Source organism: Epargyreus clarus, unplaced genomic scaffold, assembly GCF_041222505.1.
Source record: "Epargyreus clarus isolate Ecla_fem2 unplaced genomic scaffold, WU_Ecla_fem_2.2 ptg000014l, whole genome shotgun sequence".
NCBI lineage: Eukaryota > Metazoa > Arthropoda > Insecta > Lepidoptera > Hesperiidae > Epargyreus > Epargyreus clarus.
The window spans coordinates 14099328-14120831 of NW_027332222.1; the positions used below are offsets into that span (position 1 = coordinate 14099328).

General features: G+C 34.8%; 2 protein-coding genes across 2 annotated transcripts in view; one reads left to right on the forward strand and one right to left on the reverse strand.

The window, feature by feature from the left end:
* Positions 1 to 2641: 2641 nt before the first annotated feature.
* On the reverse strand, positions 2642 to 8354 carry Rab9 (RAS oncogene family member Rab9). The gene is made up of 4 exons (XM_073079133.1): positions 7833 to 8354; positions 4907 to 5107; positions 4380 to 4522; positions 2642 to 3040 (listed from the first exon to the last, which is right to left on the reverse strand). The coding sequence occupies exons 1-4, from the start codon at positions 8040 to 8042 to the stop codon at positions 2908 to 2910; spliced, it is 687 nt and encodes a 228-aa protein (XP_072935234.1). The 5' UTR covers positions 8043 to 8354; the 3' UTR covers positions 2642 to 2907.
* Positions 8355 to 8682: 328 nt separating this feature from the next.
* Positions 8683 to 21504, forward strand: part of Hr39 (nuclear hormone receptor FTZ-F1 beta) — a 57544-nt gene continuing 44722 nt past the window's right edge. The window contains exon 1 of the mRNA XM_073079134.1: positions 8683 to 9029. The gene's annotated coding sequence lies outside the window, so the exon portion shown is untranslated. The remainder of the gene's footprint in view (positions 9030 to 21504) is intronic.

Here is a 21504-nt window from a genome sequence, read left to right on the forward strand (position 1 = left end):
TATAGGAATTCATTATTCAAGATTGATTATAACGAGAGTTAACCAGACCGCTAAAATTGCTGTATTTCAGCAATAACTGTAAGAATTACTGCGATTTACACACAAAACACCCATCGCTAGTGACACGCCATAACAATCGGTAACATTAAAACCTCGAAGCTAGGCACTTAGTGAGAAATAGCATTATTATTCGTAACATTAATTATTTAAAAACGTTTAACAACTACTTAGCATCCGATTAAGCATTTTAAAAATTGTCTTATTATTTTTAAACCATTTCGATCGTGTGGTCACTTCAATACTAGTGTACTAGTATTGACTAGTATAGACTAACCTAGTACAAATCGTATAGCCGTATTATATCTATAAAGATATAAATAACATAATTACATAATATATGTACAATTATTTATTCCTGTACAGGGTGGAAGTTTTTTGGAAACTGAAATCTGATAAAATTTTGATTCTCTTAAGGACTCAAAATTTCAACTTCTTAATTTAAAAAATATAGTTCTTAAACATCCTGTACAGGAACAACATAAAGATCGTTAGCATTTTGGTCTTTTTTTGTTTCTTATAAAAAGTTTTATTAATTGTAAATTCTAATATTACTGGATATGATATTGGTTAGTACCTTGAACTCCTTAATTTCAATTTTAAATTACCTGTTGCGTCTAAAGTTATTTTGCTGATAATACAGATCTTATATTTAAAAAATATACAGTTTAATGTATTACATTACTATGTTTAAGTTATTTTTTGTATCTTTGGCATTTCCGGTAAATGGGTTTAATAGTACATTACAATACGAGGACGAAAAATTTTTTTCTGACAAGTGTGAGTTTGCAGGCCGAGCCGCAGGCGAGGACTGCAATCACACGAGTCAGAAAAACATTTTTCGTCCGCGTGTTGTATAAAATTTTATATTACGGGGTCGGAAATGGGGGTTTTGCGCACGCGAAGCGTGCGTAAAACGTCAATTTACGCACGCCGTGATATAAAATAATATGTTTATTTCAAACAATTAATATTATTTAGACTATTGCATTGCAAGCCTATGCTAGGCAAAGAAAGTATATCGAAAATAGACGAAATGAGCTACACGATACTCCTCCATTATTTACAAATATTTATTCAAAATTATATATAACAAAATTTTTATTAAAAAGTAAAATATTAAAATAAATTAAAAAAGTTAGTTTTTTGTATTTTACATAAAAGTGATTGATATGATGTTATTATATAGTTTAATATAATAGCAATATTGGTCATGTATTACGATTATATTATATTATAAGTAGTCCTTACTTCTTTGTAAGAAACCAGAAAATGTGTGTGCTATAGAGAATAGAGCACGGTCGTTATGGTCGTCTAGTGGAACGTAATGTATGACGTTAAAATCTATGCTCATCTCCAAAATACTATTTCACAACCAAAAATAAAATATAAAATTGTAAACGCCCTATACTAATAGTATACATTATTAAAAATAATCGGTACAACATAACAGTTACTGTTATTATAGATTTCATCTTCCGAGATTCCCTATTTGAATGTTGTAGATTTTATATTCATTTAAATTAATAAAAATCATTAACAATATTATTTAGATGCCATTAATATGTTTTTTAATCCTTTAATCAAATTTAATTGATATTCATGAAATTGACAATCATTTTACAGGAATACATTTCATCCCAAGAATTCTCCCTAAATACATTCTAATAACTCTACTTAGTTTAACATAATATGCATCCAGACGCACGGCAGTGCGTCCACCAAATTCCGGGTTATTAGGTAAGAATATCTAAAAATAAATCGAGACAATATGTGCAAACTACATAACTCCTACTTAAAGTGCTTTAAATTGAAAATCCACCCGTCGATATAAAAGTTCTTCCTTAACATTAATAATCGTCAATAAAAATAATTATTACAACTAATGTAAATAAATAGTTTCTAAGGCGGTATACATATTTATTTATAGACCCTATTGTTCATTATAATATTTAATATATTATTTGTTAATGGTGATAAAAATAAAATAAGGACGGTTATATACTACATTTCAACTTCATACTCCTGTTAAATGTTCAATCTACCCAATTGGTGAGCAAAACACCAAATATTGAAATTTGACAGTAAAATTGTTGTAGGCAAATTTTACAAACTTTGGTATTTGATAAGCAAAATATTGGATAGATTAATTATTAATAACGGACGTAAATGAGAAGCAGCGAAAAAAACAGTTTCCTATACAACTGCCATAACAACAAAATAAAAACACGTGTGAATTATGTGTGTGTATTTTATGTCTGTGTCACCGTAACATCATTCCAAATGAAATGTAGTGTGTGTAATGCTAGATTTACATACTCGCGAACAATCGCACGAGCAACTCACTGAACGAGTACATTTTCGCGATGAAAAATCTACACCCCAAAGAAGACGGACGAACCTTGTGGCTAGGGACCAATTCTCCCGTTTGAGTTATTTACATTCTGGTACTCGCGCCTACTCGTCTGTCCTCGGCGAGTATGTAAATACAATTCATAACAATGTAGTTGGAGTTGCAGAGCTGGGGTAAAACTTCAGGGTTGAAAATATAAGCTAAATTAACTAAATTACATTTTCAACTGGCAACATATAACACCACGCCACAAAACGATACCACATTTTTTTAAATTAGACCAAATTAGCCTACTATACAATCGTAAGTTTTTGCCCCAGCTCCGACATACCCCAATTAATCCAAAATCTTAACATTTCTATGATGATATAAATATTTTTTAATCATAGTCAACTGTTCGCTGACTGATTTAACTTGACAGTTTGACATACTACAAGCGCCATCTACGCAGAGTTTCGAGACATCCTCCCATAGTTAGTACAACAACTAACGATAGCTCACACGTCACTGAACCGAGAGCAACAAGTCGCCCGGAAGCCGGATACTGGGCTGGAACCGTGTAGCTTCACTGTGTCAGGGTGATGGAGTAATCTTAACTCTTTCTCCGCTTTTTGCTCTAGATCGGCCCACCTGAGAAAAAATGCATAAGACTTTTAAGTAACATTTCAAATTCTACCCATATACACCTCACTTCTACGCGTATCTATCTTAATAATACCAGCTAGATCTATGATTGCCAAGTCAAACTATTTATTTAAAACATGAAAGATTTTTAATACTGATATAGTCCCATAAGATATTGTTAGGTTAGACAGTTACGTAACAGACAAGTCCCTTAAAAGCAGGGACTGAATAAATTACCGAGTTTGTATTACACGGATCTCACAACGTTTTACGGTAGAAGAATTGAGTTGCGAGACTTGGCTTTTTTAAGTTATGTTTTTGATGGCATTATATTTTACTAGCTGACCCGGCAAACGTGTTTGCCGGGGTGTGGGTGGTGTGGGGTGAACATCCCTTATCACTTAGGGGTATGAAAAATAGATTGTAGCCGATTCTCAGAGCTACTGAATATGCATTTAAAAATTAGAGAATTTAGAGGAGTACGGTAACTAACATTGTGCACGAGAATTTTATATATAAGATTTTAACCTTTTTCTTTTCACTGTTTTAAAGTACATATAAAATAAAATAACAGTAGAAAAGAAACGAACACGGTGCCTTCGTTTTATTTGTATTTTTATAAATATCAAGCAAAACATAAAAATAAATGGATTTAAGTCGGTAATTAACAAAACAATGCATAGTATTATAATAACTACTGTGTCTTGCCTATTATCTTGGAGTACCTACTAAATATAAAAATGTCGTAGTAACAGAGATTTACTACTTAGTCATACTATACATAGTACATACATTTCACAAATTGCTGTATGATGTCAGCATCATATATTATAAGAGGCTACTATGGGAGTCGAGTCATGTTATGAGCATGGTTCTCTGACATTTATCTTTAAAGGGGGACCCTTTTTAAGAAAGGCCTATGTCCAGCAGTGAATGTCTAGAAATGGAAACCATATTCTATGCGTTTTATTTATGAAGTTATATGAGCTCTATAGAATGTCGTACTTCAGACACTTTTAACTAATTATAAGGTGGAAAAACTGATCCGACTTTAAATGCACTTCCACCGCATTGCCCCCATGTGTCCTAGTTAGTCCTCAGGGGTAACAATACATCCATGACTGTCCTCAGATAGAACTGTAATCCTATCGGAGGTTATTTGCGTATGTGTACGATCTGCAATGGCCACTCACAATCAAGTGGACTGCATGTTCGACTGCACTTCTGTATTATAATGTGACCAACCGAAAGTTCGGTTACTCAGAGCGAGGCCGAAAGTTCGGTTTCGCTTTCGGCTGAAGACCAGTTTCAGTCGGATTCTAACTGTAAAATCTAAATCGCTTACCTTTGAACCGCTAACGAGAAGGCTTCCACCACATTGCTGTCTGTCTTTGCAGAGGTTTCAATGTATGTACCGATTTTGTTTTCGTCGCACCACTGTTTCAACTGGTCGTGGGACACTTCTCTGTCTTTTGAAGACACGTCTGACTGAAATATAAAAGGTTCGCAATTGAAAATTTCGTAGTACAGTACAGTACTGTATTTGATCAACGTATGGCAATCAAAATAATATAGTGGTAAAAGCCCCGCGTCTGGATAGCTAACTCAAATAGTACTTAAGGAAACAATAATTAATAAATAGTTATGTACGTTTTGCATGCAACCTCAAATAGGTAGGAATACTTATTAGAAATCAATAACGAATATCTCGATTTCTTTGTGGACTCAGATGATTCCTGCATATAAGTCGGCCTTATTTTTTCATTCATACCCTAATATAACACCGCTACAGCGATCTCAGAAGTAAGTGCGGCGGTGGTGCTACTAGACGAGCTAACACTTCAAAAGTAAATAAATAAGATTTTTTCATACCTTATTACCAACAACCATGAAAGGAAACTTCTCAATACCATTCTTCACGCCAGCGTAATGTAGAAACTCATTTAGCCACATCTTGATGTTGTTGAAGGAGCTTCGGTCATCGATCGCATATGCGAGAATGCATATGTCTGTGCCCCGGTAGAATGGAGTCCGGAGTGACTTGAACCTCTCCTGGCCAGCTGTGTCCCATATCTGGAATTTGGTATGATTTATATTTTATACATTATGTATTCCGAACTAAACAGTGATAGCCTAGTAGTTGAAACTCTGCCCCATAATCGAGAGGACCGAGGTTCGAATCCCAGTGGTGTAAGAAAAAATATTGTAACTGACAAAGACAATTAATTTATTAAGGCCTATTGATCTACACAAATAAATACATTTTATTAAAAAAAAACATGTAAAGGTTTGTTAGAACACACTGTAATGTGTTCTAACAAACTTATATTTTTCAGGAAAAAAAACAAAATAAAAGTCTGTAGATAAGCTCGTGTGTATATACACATTTATTAAGTTCTACAGGTAAGATTGGAATCTTTGAGTTTCGTCACAAACATAACGCATTTTAATTCGTTTTCTACTAACAATAAAATATAAATCAAGTAAACAAGTGTCTCAATAACTACTAAAATATAGTATAAAGTTTCCTTAAACTTGTTCTAATTCAGAGTTCCACATGTGTCAGTGATAAGACACATACTTGTTTGTTCATTAATACTTGTATTTGTGTCATAACATGTACATCTTTGAGAATAGAGCAACAGGTTACCACAATGAATCTGATAGCCGCTGCTCAAGGCAATATACAATTACAAGTTAGTAAGACCAATGTCATGTTCTAGGTCACACAGATGTAAGACTTGCTTTCAAAGTATTGACATTGAATATTTAGAGATAGTTTATTTTGTAAACTCACATAAAAAGAGGTTTTTCAGATAATGTAATGACTATCTATGATGATGATAACATGCGCGGATACCCCTGAGGACTGAGCTGGAATGCAAAGGAACAGTATGTCGCACTACAAACCAGACAGCAGCACTTAACACTGCTGTTATTAGGCAGAAATAGGTGTGGCATTGGTACTGCTGTAGTCAAAATTCAGAGGGTTTTATCGCCTTCAAAAACATGCTGCTCCAATGCAAATGAAGCAAGCTAATCAGGATTGATTCCATTTGCAATTTTAATTATTATGTCCATATGTTTTTTTGACCACTTTAATATAGTTGTAAAAGTTTATGATCAGTAAATGTCATCAAGATACAACATTATTATTTCAGCGGCAAGAATTTAAATGACATTGTGCAGTTATCAGGTGATCCTTAAATGATTTGCAAACAATTAGGCATTATCACACCTAGTAACACCTACACAGGAGTGATATCATATTTGAACATAGATAAGGTGGCACATTGAGAAAATCTTATATACATTAATAATGTGAACTTAACTGAGTGGAAAATTTGATAATACACCAGAAAATAAAAAAAAAAACAAAAACCAGTAAGTCTAAGTGTTTAAAAATGAATTCTATGCCCATCCCAAAATTGCACCATATTTGCACTTAATTCTTCTGCTAATTAATTATTTTAATAAATATGTATAAGAATAATCATCTCATCAATAATAATTTATTAAATAACCTGCAATATATATTTTTTTAATTTGGGCTTTTTGTTAATGCAATCCGATGTGTACTAATCAATAAGAAATTATAAAAAAAGAAGCACTTAACATATAATATGTTAAGTCAATTTCAGTACACTTTTTTTTTATTTTGAGGAAAATCAGTGCTCATGTTATTTATAAAATAGCTAGTAAATTATAAATATATTAACCACAAGCGCCGATGAGTGATTTCAATATAAATGCTATTTTCCAAGCTCATAATGCATATTAGTATATCTAAATGGAAAACTTGTTTTTGAAATTTTATGATATGTCTGCAATGATAATAAAGGTCAAGTAAAAAAAAATACCGTTTTTATCAAAAATTATTGTTAATTACAACAAGTGACAAAGTTTTTTTAATATTTAATGTAATCTTTTTTTTTATATTTAGAGTAGACAAGAGGAAAGAAATAAGAAAGATAAGATTGAATTATGGGACTTATGGGCTCTTTTTACACACTTATTAAAGTAGGTCTTCAAATGATTAATATTTGTTTAGATCTATGAATGAATCATTTGTTATAACAGCTGCTATTAAACATTGTTGTCCAAAGTATCTTTTATTATCGACCATGGAATGGAATTATCATTATATACACTACTGTGTGAGTTGGGCTCAAATTTGGCAAATCCACTTTGTGCATCTCAATATTTTCATATGCTTTATTTAGTATACATTCATGTGGGAGTAGTATGTATTCATGGATAGGACAATTTTTTTCGAACGATTCCCTGTTATACAAACAAACAAATACACACCCACATACCCACACAAACTTCTAATACAATGACTACATTCATTGTTTAGGCATTTGAATGATTGGGGAATGTACCTAGAACTTTTGTCTTGTCGTGGGCTCGTGGGTAATCTTTCAAAAGATAAAAATTCCCCATTTGTTTTTCTAAAAAAAATATAAAGAAAAATATTGTCTATTGTAAAATTTAGATTTAGGGTAGAAAAATAAGGTACATTAAACTCAGAATACAACTTTTTGGTGACAAATCCTATAATTACTTATATTTTTTTTTAATCACAGATTTTTGTCCAATTTCCGTCACTAGTCACAGCAGACTGGTGTAATAATTTATTGTTGTAAATGATAATCAATAAAGTATTGAATAAATTAGAAATACACATCATATTTATCATATCATTGTCTAGAATATTACCATTATACTTAGAACGAGTTGTAGAGTTTCCTTAAAGCAACACTATTTTCCTTAAAGACTGAATGAAAAAACTTACTTGTAATGTGTACTGTGCTCCATTGATTTCTATCGACTTATTCATGAACTCGACTCCTATCGTGTGAAAGTTGTGGTCATCGAAGTGATTCGATATAAACCTGCTCATCAAACAGGATTTTCCTACCCCGCCATCCCCTAAGATTACAATCTTCAACAATATATTTTTATTCGTACTCCGCCCATAATCGTGATCATTATCCTCAACCATTATGTCTTCGTGATTATCATAATAGTCCAACAGCACTGCTCTTTTATTGGTACAGCCTTGAATACTCCGTAAACCACACTGTTTAATTAATGACGCGACCTCAAGGATTTAACACGAGTTTCATTATTAAAACTTCGCCAAAAAAATCACAATTGCACTTAACGTTATATAACACGAAGCTCAATTCGCACACAATCAAATGACTCAACTAATTCGTCTTATTCTCGGACAAAACAACAAAAACTACGATTCCATTGCGACTCGCAGATTTCACAGCTGTTCCAGTTTGATTACTTTGATTAGACTACTTTTTAAACAAAGACTTCACATGACATACTGCCTGAGTGAGTCACGTGAATGTCATTTTTGTACAGTTTAATAAGATAATCATAAAAAAAATAAACACCGTTATAGTCATTAATATTTTTACAAAAATAAATTGAATACATGTAGTTTAGGAACTAAGAAAATAAAATACAAAATTAAAAGTAATGTCAAACTAATGTGACGTTTCTGTTTTATTAAAAACTATTTAAACTCCCACTAGATGGCTCTGTAACCCATTGTGTTAGCGCTTTCAACTTTTCAAGTGTTTCAATGCAACTCACGAGATGTCAGTTCAATCGAACTCGCAGGAGCAGGCAAGTTATTCCGCTTTGTTTTGCGGAGGTGAGAGGACATGGTGTAGTCGTTGCGTAAATTGACGCGTTGTGTTCAATGTTTTTCTTGTTTAGTAGTATTTTTTGAGTGAACAGACGGTATATTTTGTACGAGAAGTGTTTTATACGGACGTCGTCAGTGGATGTGTGTAAATTGTACGAGATTAGTAAGATTTGCGCAATCGTTGGAGCGACTCGATGTCAATAAACTTGTCGGTGATATTTTATGGGAAAGGTGTGCCGCGGATACCTGTTCGAGGAGGGAGGGTGGCCGAGGTCGGGATGATGGCGAAGGCTGGCGCCTGAGGATGAGTGGAGGATAGTGGAGGTGAGTGGCAAGAAGGGGCCGCGGCAAGGCAGCGGGGCGCGGGCGCGGGGCGGCGCGTGCATTCACCTCTGACCCGCGCGGGGCGAGCGCCTCAAGGTCGGTGCGCCGCCTGAAGGTCGCTCGTCACGTGACGCGAAGGGTGCGCACCCCCGCCGGCGCCGCCACACCGCACCGCCCCTCGCTCTCCGGCCCTTACGTTTGTTTTGGTCGACGCTCGCGTGCTCAAGTGTTTAGCCTCGGATAACAACAATATTTTTTGTTTAATTGAAACATTTTTTTCTGTTTATGTTTAATATTGGGATACTTTAGCTTAGAAGTACGATTATAGACATATCACGAGACGGTTATAAAAATCTGAGGTACATATTAAGACAATGGAAGCAAGCTTCTTTCTTTACATACATCAAATACATACTGAGACTACTTAACTACATCTCTAACATTATTGTTGTTTTCAAACAACTTATTTTATATAGGAACATTTATTCAGGTTGTGGTTCCCATTGTCATGGACAAACAAATAAATGCACAAACGCCCAAAAGCAAAATATATATTATGTAACATGATGTAATTTAATAAATTATTTGAGTTTCATCTTGACTGGAATCGAATCCGGAACGTTTGCACGGAATGCCGGCTTGTCTCTATGGGACACCTGTTTTCAAACTCTTAAAATTATACCTTATTAGATTTATATGGTATAAAATTAGCAAGCACCCAAGAATGTGATTCGATTAATTTCATAGTCTCGAAATACAGGAATCCTAGAAATTAATTACAAATGCTCTACTATACCCGATTACTAAATTAGATCGCTTCACATGTACAAAATATATGCAGCCCTTGCAGCCCTTAAAATAAACAAAAACCTACTTGTGTAGGGAGAAATAGAAGGTGTTATATTAGAACCCTTTGTGGTTCGACTCGGGAGGCACGGCCGCCACACCTATTTCTACGATGTTTCTACGTCATAACTTCGATGTGAAATACTACTGTTTCACTTAGAAGGGTGTGATAAGGGAGACATACTATCCGAGTTCCAACTTAGTCTTCACGGATAGCAACACATCTTAGCCTACCTCAGAAAAGTATATTATCTGTGTTTGATTATAGATGTCTATAGGTTGCAGTCGCCACTTGCCGCGTGGACTGCATGTAACTTTTTTTCTCTTTTTTAATCTGTATATGATGACACACTTGAGCCACAAAGAGTTCTAACCTTCAAATTATCTGAATACCTATATAGGTATCTACATATTGTTTCTGTACGGTACGTAATACGATATGTTATTCGTTTAATACATTCAGCCGTCGCATACAACTAACGGTACTTCCAGTTAGAATGTTACGATATTATGATGAAACTGCGATTTTGTACGTGATTATAGTAGCGGATTGAATCTGGCACGATTTTTATAAACACGACCGTTGTTTTTACCTACGATTAAAATATTATGTTTAATTTTTATTTCAATGTTAAAAGTATTTTTTTTAGACATGGAAGCGATTTATATGTATATGGAACTGTATATGAAGTACTTTCCAATTTACCCATACACAAAGTACGTAATAGATTATTTTTATTCAAGAAGTAATTGAAGTAGTAATAGCAAAATCAAAAAACATTCAAAGGACTATAAGAAATCAATTGCAATATGAATATGAACCACCTTATTGCGCCGGAAAAACATAATAATAAGGATTGATAATATAGTTATGTAGGGTGTAAAGTCTTTACTCCTTAACCATTAAATAGGAATATGGATGTGACTTTATTTTATTTATGAAAATTCTTCCCGAGGTACTTTTTTGAATTTGTTTTCCCGCTAAAGTAAATTAGCACATACGTAGTACTTTTAGTAGCTGTAACTAATCTGTTCTCTTTTTGTTCAATGAGCCCTACAAAAAAGGGAAAATTGCTCGCGGTAAGTCTCAAAGAACTTTCTATTGTTTTGTTTCATAGCGGCTCTATTCTTGTTCCATTGTGTTTTCATTGGACCTAATTTTTTCAACAGAAATTTTCATTTAAGATTATTTTTCTTTTATCAATCTGTAACGCCCTATTTTTCGTCATAGGAAATAAAGTTTTGTTAGTATTTGTCGTGTATATAAAACTTTACATATACATTATTAGCAAGAGAAATCAATCGACAAACTTGCCCATGCCCATTTGGCAGATTTTTTACACTTCTATAATTAAAATATCTATATAACTGCCCTCTTTTTATTTTTCTTTCTGGCAACCCTACCCTTGAAAGACAATCTTGCATAAGAACGTTGTAAGTTCGTTATAGTTTAAGTAATTACATCATTATTAAGCAATTATAGGGTGCAATTGACAACAACAACACTAACACAACAACAACACTACGACTTATCTAGACCACCAAATTACCTTTCAGCTTTCAACACAAGTCACAAATATGTAATTCTCTCTCTATTGTCAAATTCAACGCATCATGTTGTACGATTCCTATGCATTCATAATACTAATAATATCGGGGGCCTCTCAAGAGCCGTCTAGCTACACGTTCGCACAAAAACTTGCATATCAAGGCCAAGATTTTGATATATCAATTATAGACACCAACCGACCGGATTTAATTAACAAAATAAGTTTCGTTTGCATATAAATCGTGTTGCAAACGCGAACCATTATTTCACAACATGAAACCACAATTACGCTCAAACATATGGTTAAAACTTTTGTGAAATTGTTTGGCTATGTTTGTATATAAATATTTAGAACTTCATTATGACCTTTGGTATATATGTGTAAACATTAATAATACTCTGTGTTGATAGTATTTTCAATTGTAATACATATTTTGTTAGAATTTCTGTAATTTACATTGTGAAAACTACTCATATATTTAACTAACTTAACTGGATTTCAAATAATTACTACATGGTATGGAGTTATGGACATCTAGTTATAAACCACGGGAACAAAAGTCAGAAGTATCTACAGTCACCGCCCTAAAGAAGCCTAAGTTAGAACTCCTGCTATAAAAGTGTCTATATGGGCTTTTACTCTTCAAAGCCGTTTACAGAAGCAAATTCTGCTATAAATAGGGTGCAGTGGTAGCGGTGGTTCTGCCTCTATCGAATTAAGTTTTATCACATTTACAGAAATAAAATTTAAAAAAATGTATTTTGTACAAGTCTGTGGAACTATGTACTTATATGTATATTACTACGATAACATACATAGATTAAAATCGCTTTTACCTATATATAGCTTGACTTCTCCATCACCATACTAAAGAGGTCATTTATACTGGTCCTCCTCTCTGCAATACTTATTAAAGCTAAAACTCAAACAGTAACTTAACTATGGGATAGAACCGCGACCAGAAAGCTCAAACTAAACTGGTCTAACGTTATCAGATAAGCTACCTAGTTTACCATTGTTACGAAACAAGGGCGTTCATTTGTAAAGTTGAAATGCGTTAGTGCAATGACCTTTTACCCCACATGCCCCACAATAACACACATACATACATTTTGTGTTAAAACAAAGAATACGTAAAATACGTAAAATGTAAATAACTTCCGAACTTCTGAACCTTTAAATAAATAACAAAATAGTAATCCAGTGTAAGAAATTAGTCTCTAAAATATGCGGTATTCGGAACATCATATATTCACTTTACACTGAAACTTGTGTTTAAATTAGTTAAGGATAATCATCATGTACAGTTGATTAATTAATAATTAATTCTTGATACAGTCTCTTTAATTATCAATTTTTGATACTGATAGGCTTAGCTACTATCCCGTCCTGATTGAAAACATCTCGCATAGTTTAACCACTAACACGAATCGTTGTCCATCAGCCCGCCTCGAAGACTCGTGGTGCCCTCAGGTCTCTCCCGATTATAAGGTAAGACCGGCGCCCAGCAGTGAGATGAAACAAGAATTCTAACCTCAAATTTATTTTTATTATGGAGTAGCAAATGAGCATATCCAGGTGAACTTGCACAAGTGGTAATTGCTCATGGTCTACTATAATCTATAATATAATTGAAGGTGGTAGAGCCCTTTGTGGTTTGACTCCGGCGGCACCACCGCCACACCTATTTCTACCTAATAACAGTAGTGTTTGGCGCTGCTGTGTTCCGTTTTGAAGGGTGTGGTAAGGGAGACAGACTTTTCCGAGGCGTTCCAGCTTAGACCTCAGGGGTAGCGGCGCATCTGTGGCCGACCTCAAGCAGGAATATCTAATCCTATCTGGGATTGATAACAGATGTCCACGGGCGGCAGTAGCCACGTACCATCAGGTGGACTGCGTGCTCGTCTGTTACTCCTATAGTATAAAAAAACATCAAAGTAGGATTATAGTCCTACTTGATGTTAGCTACAGATGTGCTGCTAGTGCTGCTACTCCGGAGGATGACATTGGAACGATTTACCTTACAACACCTTACAAGCCAAACACAACAGAGCTTAACACTGTAATTATTTTACCAGTTATTTGCAATAACAGTATAGCAATCCTTACATTGCAGCTGTACAATAAGATACATTCTCCTGTCTCATTAACTAGCGTGGTTCGACTGATCTGTTTTATCTCGCCGCTGAGTTGAAGGCTCGTTAGATCGCAGTGACAGCCTGCATCGCCGTGGTGCCGTAGCCATCTTGATCTGTCCATTATAATGCTGAACTATGATTGACGTCTTCCAGCGACTGCTAACTGGCGGGTTTTGGTTTGAAAACATTTATCGTATGTGCTGGTATATGGTGCATGCTTCTTTATGTAACGTAGTTTGTGTAAAGATTTATTTTTATACAAAAATAAGTGTATACTTATCTTATTCTTGTCTTATCTACTGTCAAAGTAATTGACGGCGCCGAACGCCGACGGATAGGGTTCCAGGTTCGATCCCCGATCAAACAGATATCTGATATAAAATTTCTGTACTGCGTGTTTCCTTGCGTGTCCATGACACCCACGAAACTAGATCCTTAAGTGGTATCCCCAATATACTTTCCTTATTTGCACGTGTGAAAACAATAATACATAAATGTAAATAATGTAATTACTCTTTTAAAAAGGTTAACTAAAAAGGTTTACATTAAAAATGTTACTATTATAATTTAATTGACAACTTCAAAGTTGTACTACATTCTTTAAAAGGAATGGTACCAGTAGTAAAACTACTTTGAACACAGACACACCATTCATGTATGTAAATGATGCCGTCCACAATACCCTTGTGTGGGTGGTAAGGCGGCGTACGTACAGATGATATTGGAAAGCACTTATGAAACTGTAACAGGAAAATATGATATTAATAATTGGACAAATGCGAATCGTACTCGCACACACGGTGGGTTCCATCCACCAAATTTTCATTTGCTTTTTATTTTTGGTAGGTACTTATTTGTTATAGCAGCTATAAAAATTACATAATACATACATACATTGTGATAAATTGTGAAAATCTGAACTGTCTATTTATTCCTATTCAGTAGATTAAGCAAAAAACACAAAAAAAAGTTTACTTGTATGGCGACCCCCATTTATTCTGAAGAAATGTTTTATTTTTACTATTTGATGTTTTAGCGGTCACTAAATTTCATGTGTCCGTTTATTACGGTTCCAGAGATAGAGCGCTGTGACAGACGGACAGACAGCGGAGGCTCAGGAATAGAGTTCCATTTTTACCCTTTTGGTACGGAACCCTAAAAACGAATTAACCTCAACGGGTGACGCCCGTTAAATGTTTTGAAGTTTACTCATTGGTTAACTCGTATGAACTCTGATAGCCTCGTATGATGTAACTTTCCAAAGTGTGTCGTCAACCCATTACTGTCTCACTGCTGGACACTGGTCTCTTCCCAGAATTGGAATGAGAAGGGTTAGGCCGTAGTCCACCATCAAAGTGCGTTTTGGTAGACTTTACATACCTTTGAGAACGTTTTCTTAAAATATTTCTCAGGTGTGCAGGTTAAGCACGGGATAATTAATTTCTAACACGCAGTCTACCAATTCTTGACCAAGTTAGCTATCCTGAGCCTTTTCAGACTAAAAGATGACCCGTGTCCAGCACTGCAAATGTCCAGGCTGACAACTTGTATATTTTTAGTTGTATATAAAGTCAATTATACTCGTACTATCATTTCCTTGGAATGGAGGAAGTTTCAACTAAGTTTGTTTCCTTACACCGTTTTCCTTCATCATTATAGCAAGTGATAATTAAATTCTTAATTGCACTTAACTGTTCCTTTATAGGTGCTAATTAATGGATTAAAGTTCTTTGATTAACGTCCTTCTCCTGTTATATAAAAGTAGGCTGTTATTTTAACACTCGGTACTCGGTACTCTGTAGGAAGATACACTAGCTTTGGGAGCTTTTTATTATCATGTTGTTTCTTATTTGGTAGCTTTTACAATTAACAATTTGTTTGGCTAACTAGTCAGTATTTCTCAAAGTGGACAATAAGGATAACGTCGTAGGCGCAGAAAGTCTAGAGAAAGGCAGTCAAGGGTCCTAGAAAAAATTGCGAAATGTAGAGATGTTTCTTTGCATCTTCGTCGCCACTGCAGACTGTAATTGCACTTTTTGATAGTCAGGCACGCTAAATAATTGATTCTAAATGTGCGCGACAGACGAAATAAGTTTGAGAACCACTATCAAATTAAATATCTGTTCTCTTAACGTAACTATTTCAATCAATTTAATGATAATGGATTGCCACCGTAAATGTGTTACAAGCCCTTGCAATAAAATTTATGTAACACATAAATAACTTGTAAATACTATGCTAAGTACTAGAAATAAAATAAATTAAGCAAAGCGGATTGTCGGGGACTAGTTTCCCAAGAAGGCTGGGCTCGGCTTAGAAGCGTTTTATGAAGACTGGTTTAAACTATCGGTAGTAAATTTTACGTGTATATAATATGTGCGACGATTATTTTAACGGACTTCTTTCTTAGCTTCCGCTTTGTAGTAGTAACCGGTGAGCTTGGATTTTCATGTTTTTATGCATATAATAAATGCAAGAAATATTTTTGAAGTACGAGCTAAATCTAAGTAACGTTTTCACGTAGATTAAATTGTTATCAAAAATATGCACAGATATTTCGAGTAGCCTCCGTAACAATATATTCTCACTAATTTTCCAATATTTTTATCATATTTTAACGACGCAATATTTTGTCTAACAATGTTACCTATTGTCAACCCTTCGAATTAAATTAATCATTGCTAAAGTTCAAATCTTCTTCCTAGCATGTCAAGATGCGATTGCATATAGCGAATAAAGTGATTTTTTAAAACTAATTTTGAGGTCAAAATGCAAAAAAAAACAAAGAAATTGAAAAAAATATAGAGTTTGTACGAACTTGACATCAGGTGGACTGAAACCCTGTTTGCTCCTTAATTAAAAAAAAATCAAATAAAAATTGCAATGTGTTATCGTACCTACTTTCAAAATCGTCATATATCAACGCATTATGAAAAATTTGATCATAGTTAAAGTGCGTGTAATTTAAGCAACATTGCAAGAATTACATAAGCAAAAGTAACATATGTGTACCTATACAAATACATGTGTAAAATTGGTATCGCAAGCACGTATCTTACATGAACCATTCGCTTACAGCATTGGTTGATCCGCAAAACATAATAACGACTAGAAATGGCTGTTTTAAAATACTCTTTTAAGTTCTTCGACTTTGTCCTTCAAACGTATGAGGACTGTACAATTTACCAGGATCTACCATTTTCCAAATCAAATCGCCTGTACTTAGAGGTCATTGAGGGAAAATAATAAGAATGAATCAAGAATAGTTCCTAAAAAGCGGCGCATCTGTGGCTGACCTCAGGTAGGAGTATATTATCTGGGGTTGATTACAGATGTCCATGGGTGGCAGTAGCCACTTATCATGAAGTGGACTGTATGCTCGTCTGCATGATGATAATGAACGTAACTTTTACAGAAATTGGCTTAATATACGCCAGAATTTTTCTACCGTAAATATCTAGAATTTCAGGTTAAAAAAGAGTATACACTGTATAGAGAAGGGGGTTAATGAATTTGTCTATAAACCATTTAGGTGCAGGGGTGAATGCTGTTGAAGTCACGCCCTGAATCGCACTGTGCATTTATACATCTATACCTATACATATCTGTGTCTGTGGTTTAATTACAAAATGAATGTCGAAATAGGATCTCGGCTCGCTCATTGTTTGCTCTAAGCCGGATGGAATTGATTAATCGCTGAACTACTGCTGTAATTAGCCATTAATTTTACAGTTAGCGGTTAGGTCACGATGCCGTGTTATTGACTCTGTGGCTTTGATAAGTAAAATAGAAAGATACCGAATCGTCTACGATCCAATGATCTCCGACCGGTTAGGTCCTTTAAGTTTAAGGGACAAAGGTTTTCTCACGGACGTCTTTGCCGCGTGTAAGATGTGAAATGAGCTTCCTCCTGAGGTATTCCCGGAACGCTATGATATGGGGCTCTTCAAAAAAGATGCAAAAAGAGCTCTCATACAAAGCCGGTGATGCATTGACTCCTCTGGTGTTGCAAATGTCCATAGGCGACGTTGACTACTTTCCATCAGATAGGACGTCTGCCTAATCGTTAGGTGAAATAATTAAAAAAAAACCTTCATCGCCTTGAAATTGAATGACCACAAAAGGCTGATTTACCAGTATTTTTTTAATTCTAGACATTTAAAAAACATTTACGTATAAATAACTAATACTACGTAAATTACGTAATAAATAAATAAGTATTTCAAACATTTTAGAGACATTTTAGCACGGAGACGTGGCAAAAATTTATTTACGCGAAAATTTCAATACTCAATACTGGTTACACTTTCTTGTTAGGAGTGATCTATCTATGTATTTTACTTAACTAAGCTCTGTGGATAGATATTACGAAATACGAAAAACATCTTGTTTACTGTTTTTAGTTACAATTTGTCTGTCAAGATGAATGTGAATGTACCTACTGTGCGGGAACTCCGTTCAAAGTCCTACTTTTGTCCCAGTTTCAGTTATTCAATACCTACTTGTTGTTATGAAGTAAATATAAAAATACATTAAAAGTAGGTAGTTAATGTAAAGCTACGATTAATATAAATAGCTACAAAAGGTCATATTTCATTTGTTATGTTGTAACAGCCTATTCTTTATTATGATGGTTTAAGCTCCACATAAAATCTGCTTATAAATTAAATTATTTTTTATAAGAAAATACTACATGAATACAACAGAGTTACCTATCAAAATAATGTCTGAAAGTTCATATTACTAATTACAATTTGTGTTTAAAATCCATTTCAATAAATTACTCCCTATTTCCTATTTTTTATCTAGTCTCCAAAATTTGTAGGCGAAAACAAAGAAACCGGTCCTCCTTATACATTATTTCTGGTGCCAATGCGAAGAAAGGGGGATCTCCGGTGCCCTTATATATACGCCCATTCAGGGGTAATTTAACGAACCTTTCGGATCAAAACTTCCCCTTTCAAAACTTCATTGAGGAATGTACAGAGGTCTTCTGAAATGGACGTATTACAGGCTGAAGACACATTAAATTGTAATAAGAAATTAAAAACGTCCACCTATCCTTTTTTACGCCAACCGATTACATGACCCATAAAACAGCGTTTGCTTTGACTCGGCGGATTTGCGTTCGCGCGTAAAAAATGGCACAGCATATAAAAATGGCGGCAATTCGACTGCAGATCTCGTACGACCTCGAATTTATTTCAACAGAAATAGACTTGTTTTGACGGTCTCTTGGCATTTTGTCACTACCTTGATACGTACGTGCGAATAGATGCAGTGGAATGTAGATAGGTATGTTGGTGCATTAGAATTCTAAAACTAAACTCCGTTCACCGTTCTATTTGACTGTAGGTACATTTGTACACAGCTTAGAATAAAGCTTAGTTTGTTTCATATTGAAAGCCACAGACGAAGTAAATGATAGGCTCAGAAACACACTCTCTATTGTTGTGTCTTGCATTAAGCGTCTATTTTGTTACTCATCTAGGTAGACAACTGTTTAATTAACGGTTTTGTGCAATAACTTGAAACCCATAATGCCAATGTGGCTTTTGCCATCCACTCATGTTCTCTATAATCTTATCCTATAGGTAATTATTCTCAGGGGATGCAACGCATCTGTGACTAACCTTAGGTGAGACCAGATGTCCACATGCGTCAATGGCCACTTACCGTAAGGTGTACTGCATGTATAGTCCGCGCCAAACTCCTAGTCCGCTCTGAAGTTGTTGCGAGCAGGTGCAGTCATACAATTTGCTATGGCGACGCGATTCATTTCTATATTCAGAGCGGACTAGCAGTTTTACGCGGTCTATACTCATATAAAAAAGCACAATCCACTTTTAAATTTCATGTATGGCAACATTGACGACATACAATGTGAGTTGTCTAAAAAATACACTTTTACTGTGTCAGTCAATTTCTATTGACCATAGTACGGTGTTCCTATTACAAAATGCTCTTAGTAAACCGTCGCCGTAATTGATTTTAAAAATCGAATGCACTTAGCAGAAAGGATTTAAATTACCTCGCAGCCGACAAAGGCGTTGTTCGAACTTCGAACATACTCTCACTACTTTCACGCTGAAATTGTCTGTGTGTGTTAGTGAAATAACTTTTTATAACTTTATTAATTCATCTATCTAGGTAATTCAAATAGAAACTATCTGAAATAATTACGTACGTAGTTAAAATAAATAGAGAGTGCCAGTTTCCCCAAATATGCAAATTAATTAGTCTCTTTGTAGATTAATTACATTTAAAAAATCATTTTAGCTAAAATACCGTTAAGTATACGTTATATTATTAGTTATCAATTCACATACCCTGTCGTTGAATATTCATGAGTTACTGTGTATCTTAATTTTGAATTAATTTAATATTTTTAAGACAATTCTCCTCTTTATGAAAAATTGTTAGTTCTGTATTTCTCCGATCAACCGATTTTCCTTATTGTTTGTAAATTATAATCAAACTAGCATTCGCATCGGCTGCGCAAATCAATTCTACCTGAATTCAAATTTCAAAAATCGAATGCTGCCATTACGCAGTTCGACCGTTGCACGCGACTGTACTCTCACTACTTTCATCTGTGGTTGTGTGTTGCGCGTGTGTGCGCGGCCGGTGACCTTGCTATCAGGCGGAAGCGCGCCCGCTGAGTCAGAGCGTCTGCCGGAGCAGGGACCTTCGTACTATGTTGTGAAGTTCTCTCTACAACAGCCTTGGGTATCTACGCAGTTTTTTTTAACGCCACCTGAAATTCGCGTACGTCCTAAATTCGGGTATGTTTGGGTTTTTGTTTTATTTTCGTACGACTCAATCGGTTAAGGCCGAATGGTGATTTGTGTGAAAGTTTTCCAATAATAAAATTTATTTAGCAGTTTATATGACATCATGAGTAAATTGTCTGTGGTTCCTGTAATTAGGGCATTGTAAACTTCTATTTTTAAAAAAGATTTGCCATAATATTAACTTAAGTTACTTCGTTACTACGCGCTTAGTGGAATTTCGGAGTTATGTCTTTCGTATATGAACATACATAAAATATTAAGCTGTTATTGTGTATTTAGCAATAATATTAAAAGGATATATGTACAAAGTACTGCATAATAGATGCCGTTTATGTAGACACCTGCTTTGTCTCTGCACCCTTGCAATTCCATATCGACGTGTGTTTTTCAAACGGTTTTACACGGTACACCGAGGGGAATGGATAGGACCGATGTTTGTCTTTGTTTATAGCGAAGTTTGTGTAGCAATGCAGTGGAACTACACACAACTTTAAGTTGAATTTGTTATTAAATTAATATTGTGTCAAGTAATTCGCCGTCGACTCATTACTGTTGCTGGGCACAGGTATCCTCACAGAGTAGGGAATTAATCCATAGTCCACCGCGCTGGCCAAGTGCAAATTGGTAGATTTGAAACACCTTTGAAAGTTTTCACTTTTCTTTTAAAATCAGTTTCTGGTGTATAGATTTCCTTCAAATATAACGCACTATTTTAGTGAGTGGTAATTAATTTCTAATACGCACATAACTATGAAAATCAGGGTTAGAACCTCGGACCCCCGATTAAAGGCAGAGTTTAGCCTATGGAGTATTCAAGTATTCATTAAGCCTTTATTGAGTCACTATGCTTAATATAACGTCAAACAATAAACAAAGACCTCTCATTTGTTCGAAATTTGAATTTCTCTTTTCCCGTTTCAATTGACGTCATTCAGGTCATTTTTAAATTACAAGGTCTTCGATTATTCACGTTTGTGTAAGCATATTTTGTTTGTTTATAATTCATCAAGTATTTCACGTCGTGCGGGCATCAACGAATAAGCTTATTACGTTTTATGGAGAAACTATAAATATATCCAAGATAAAATGCGTACTCAGGTATTGCCTATAGAGTTTCCTTTTTTTGGCTTAAGGATGACATTTCGCA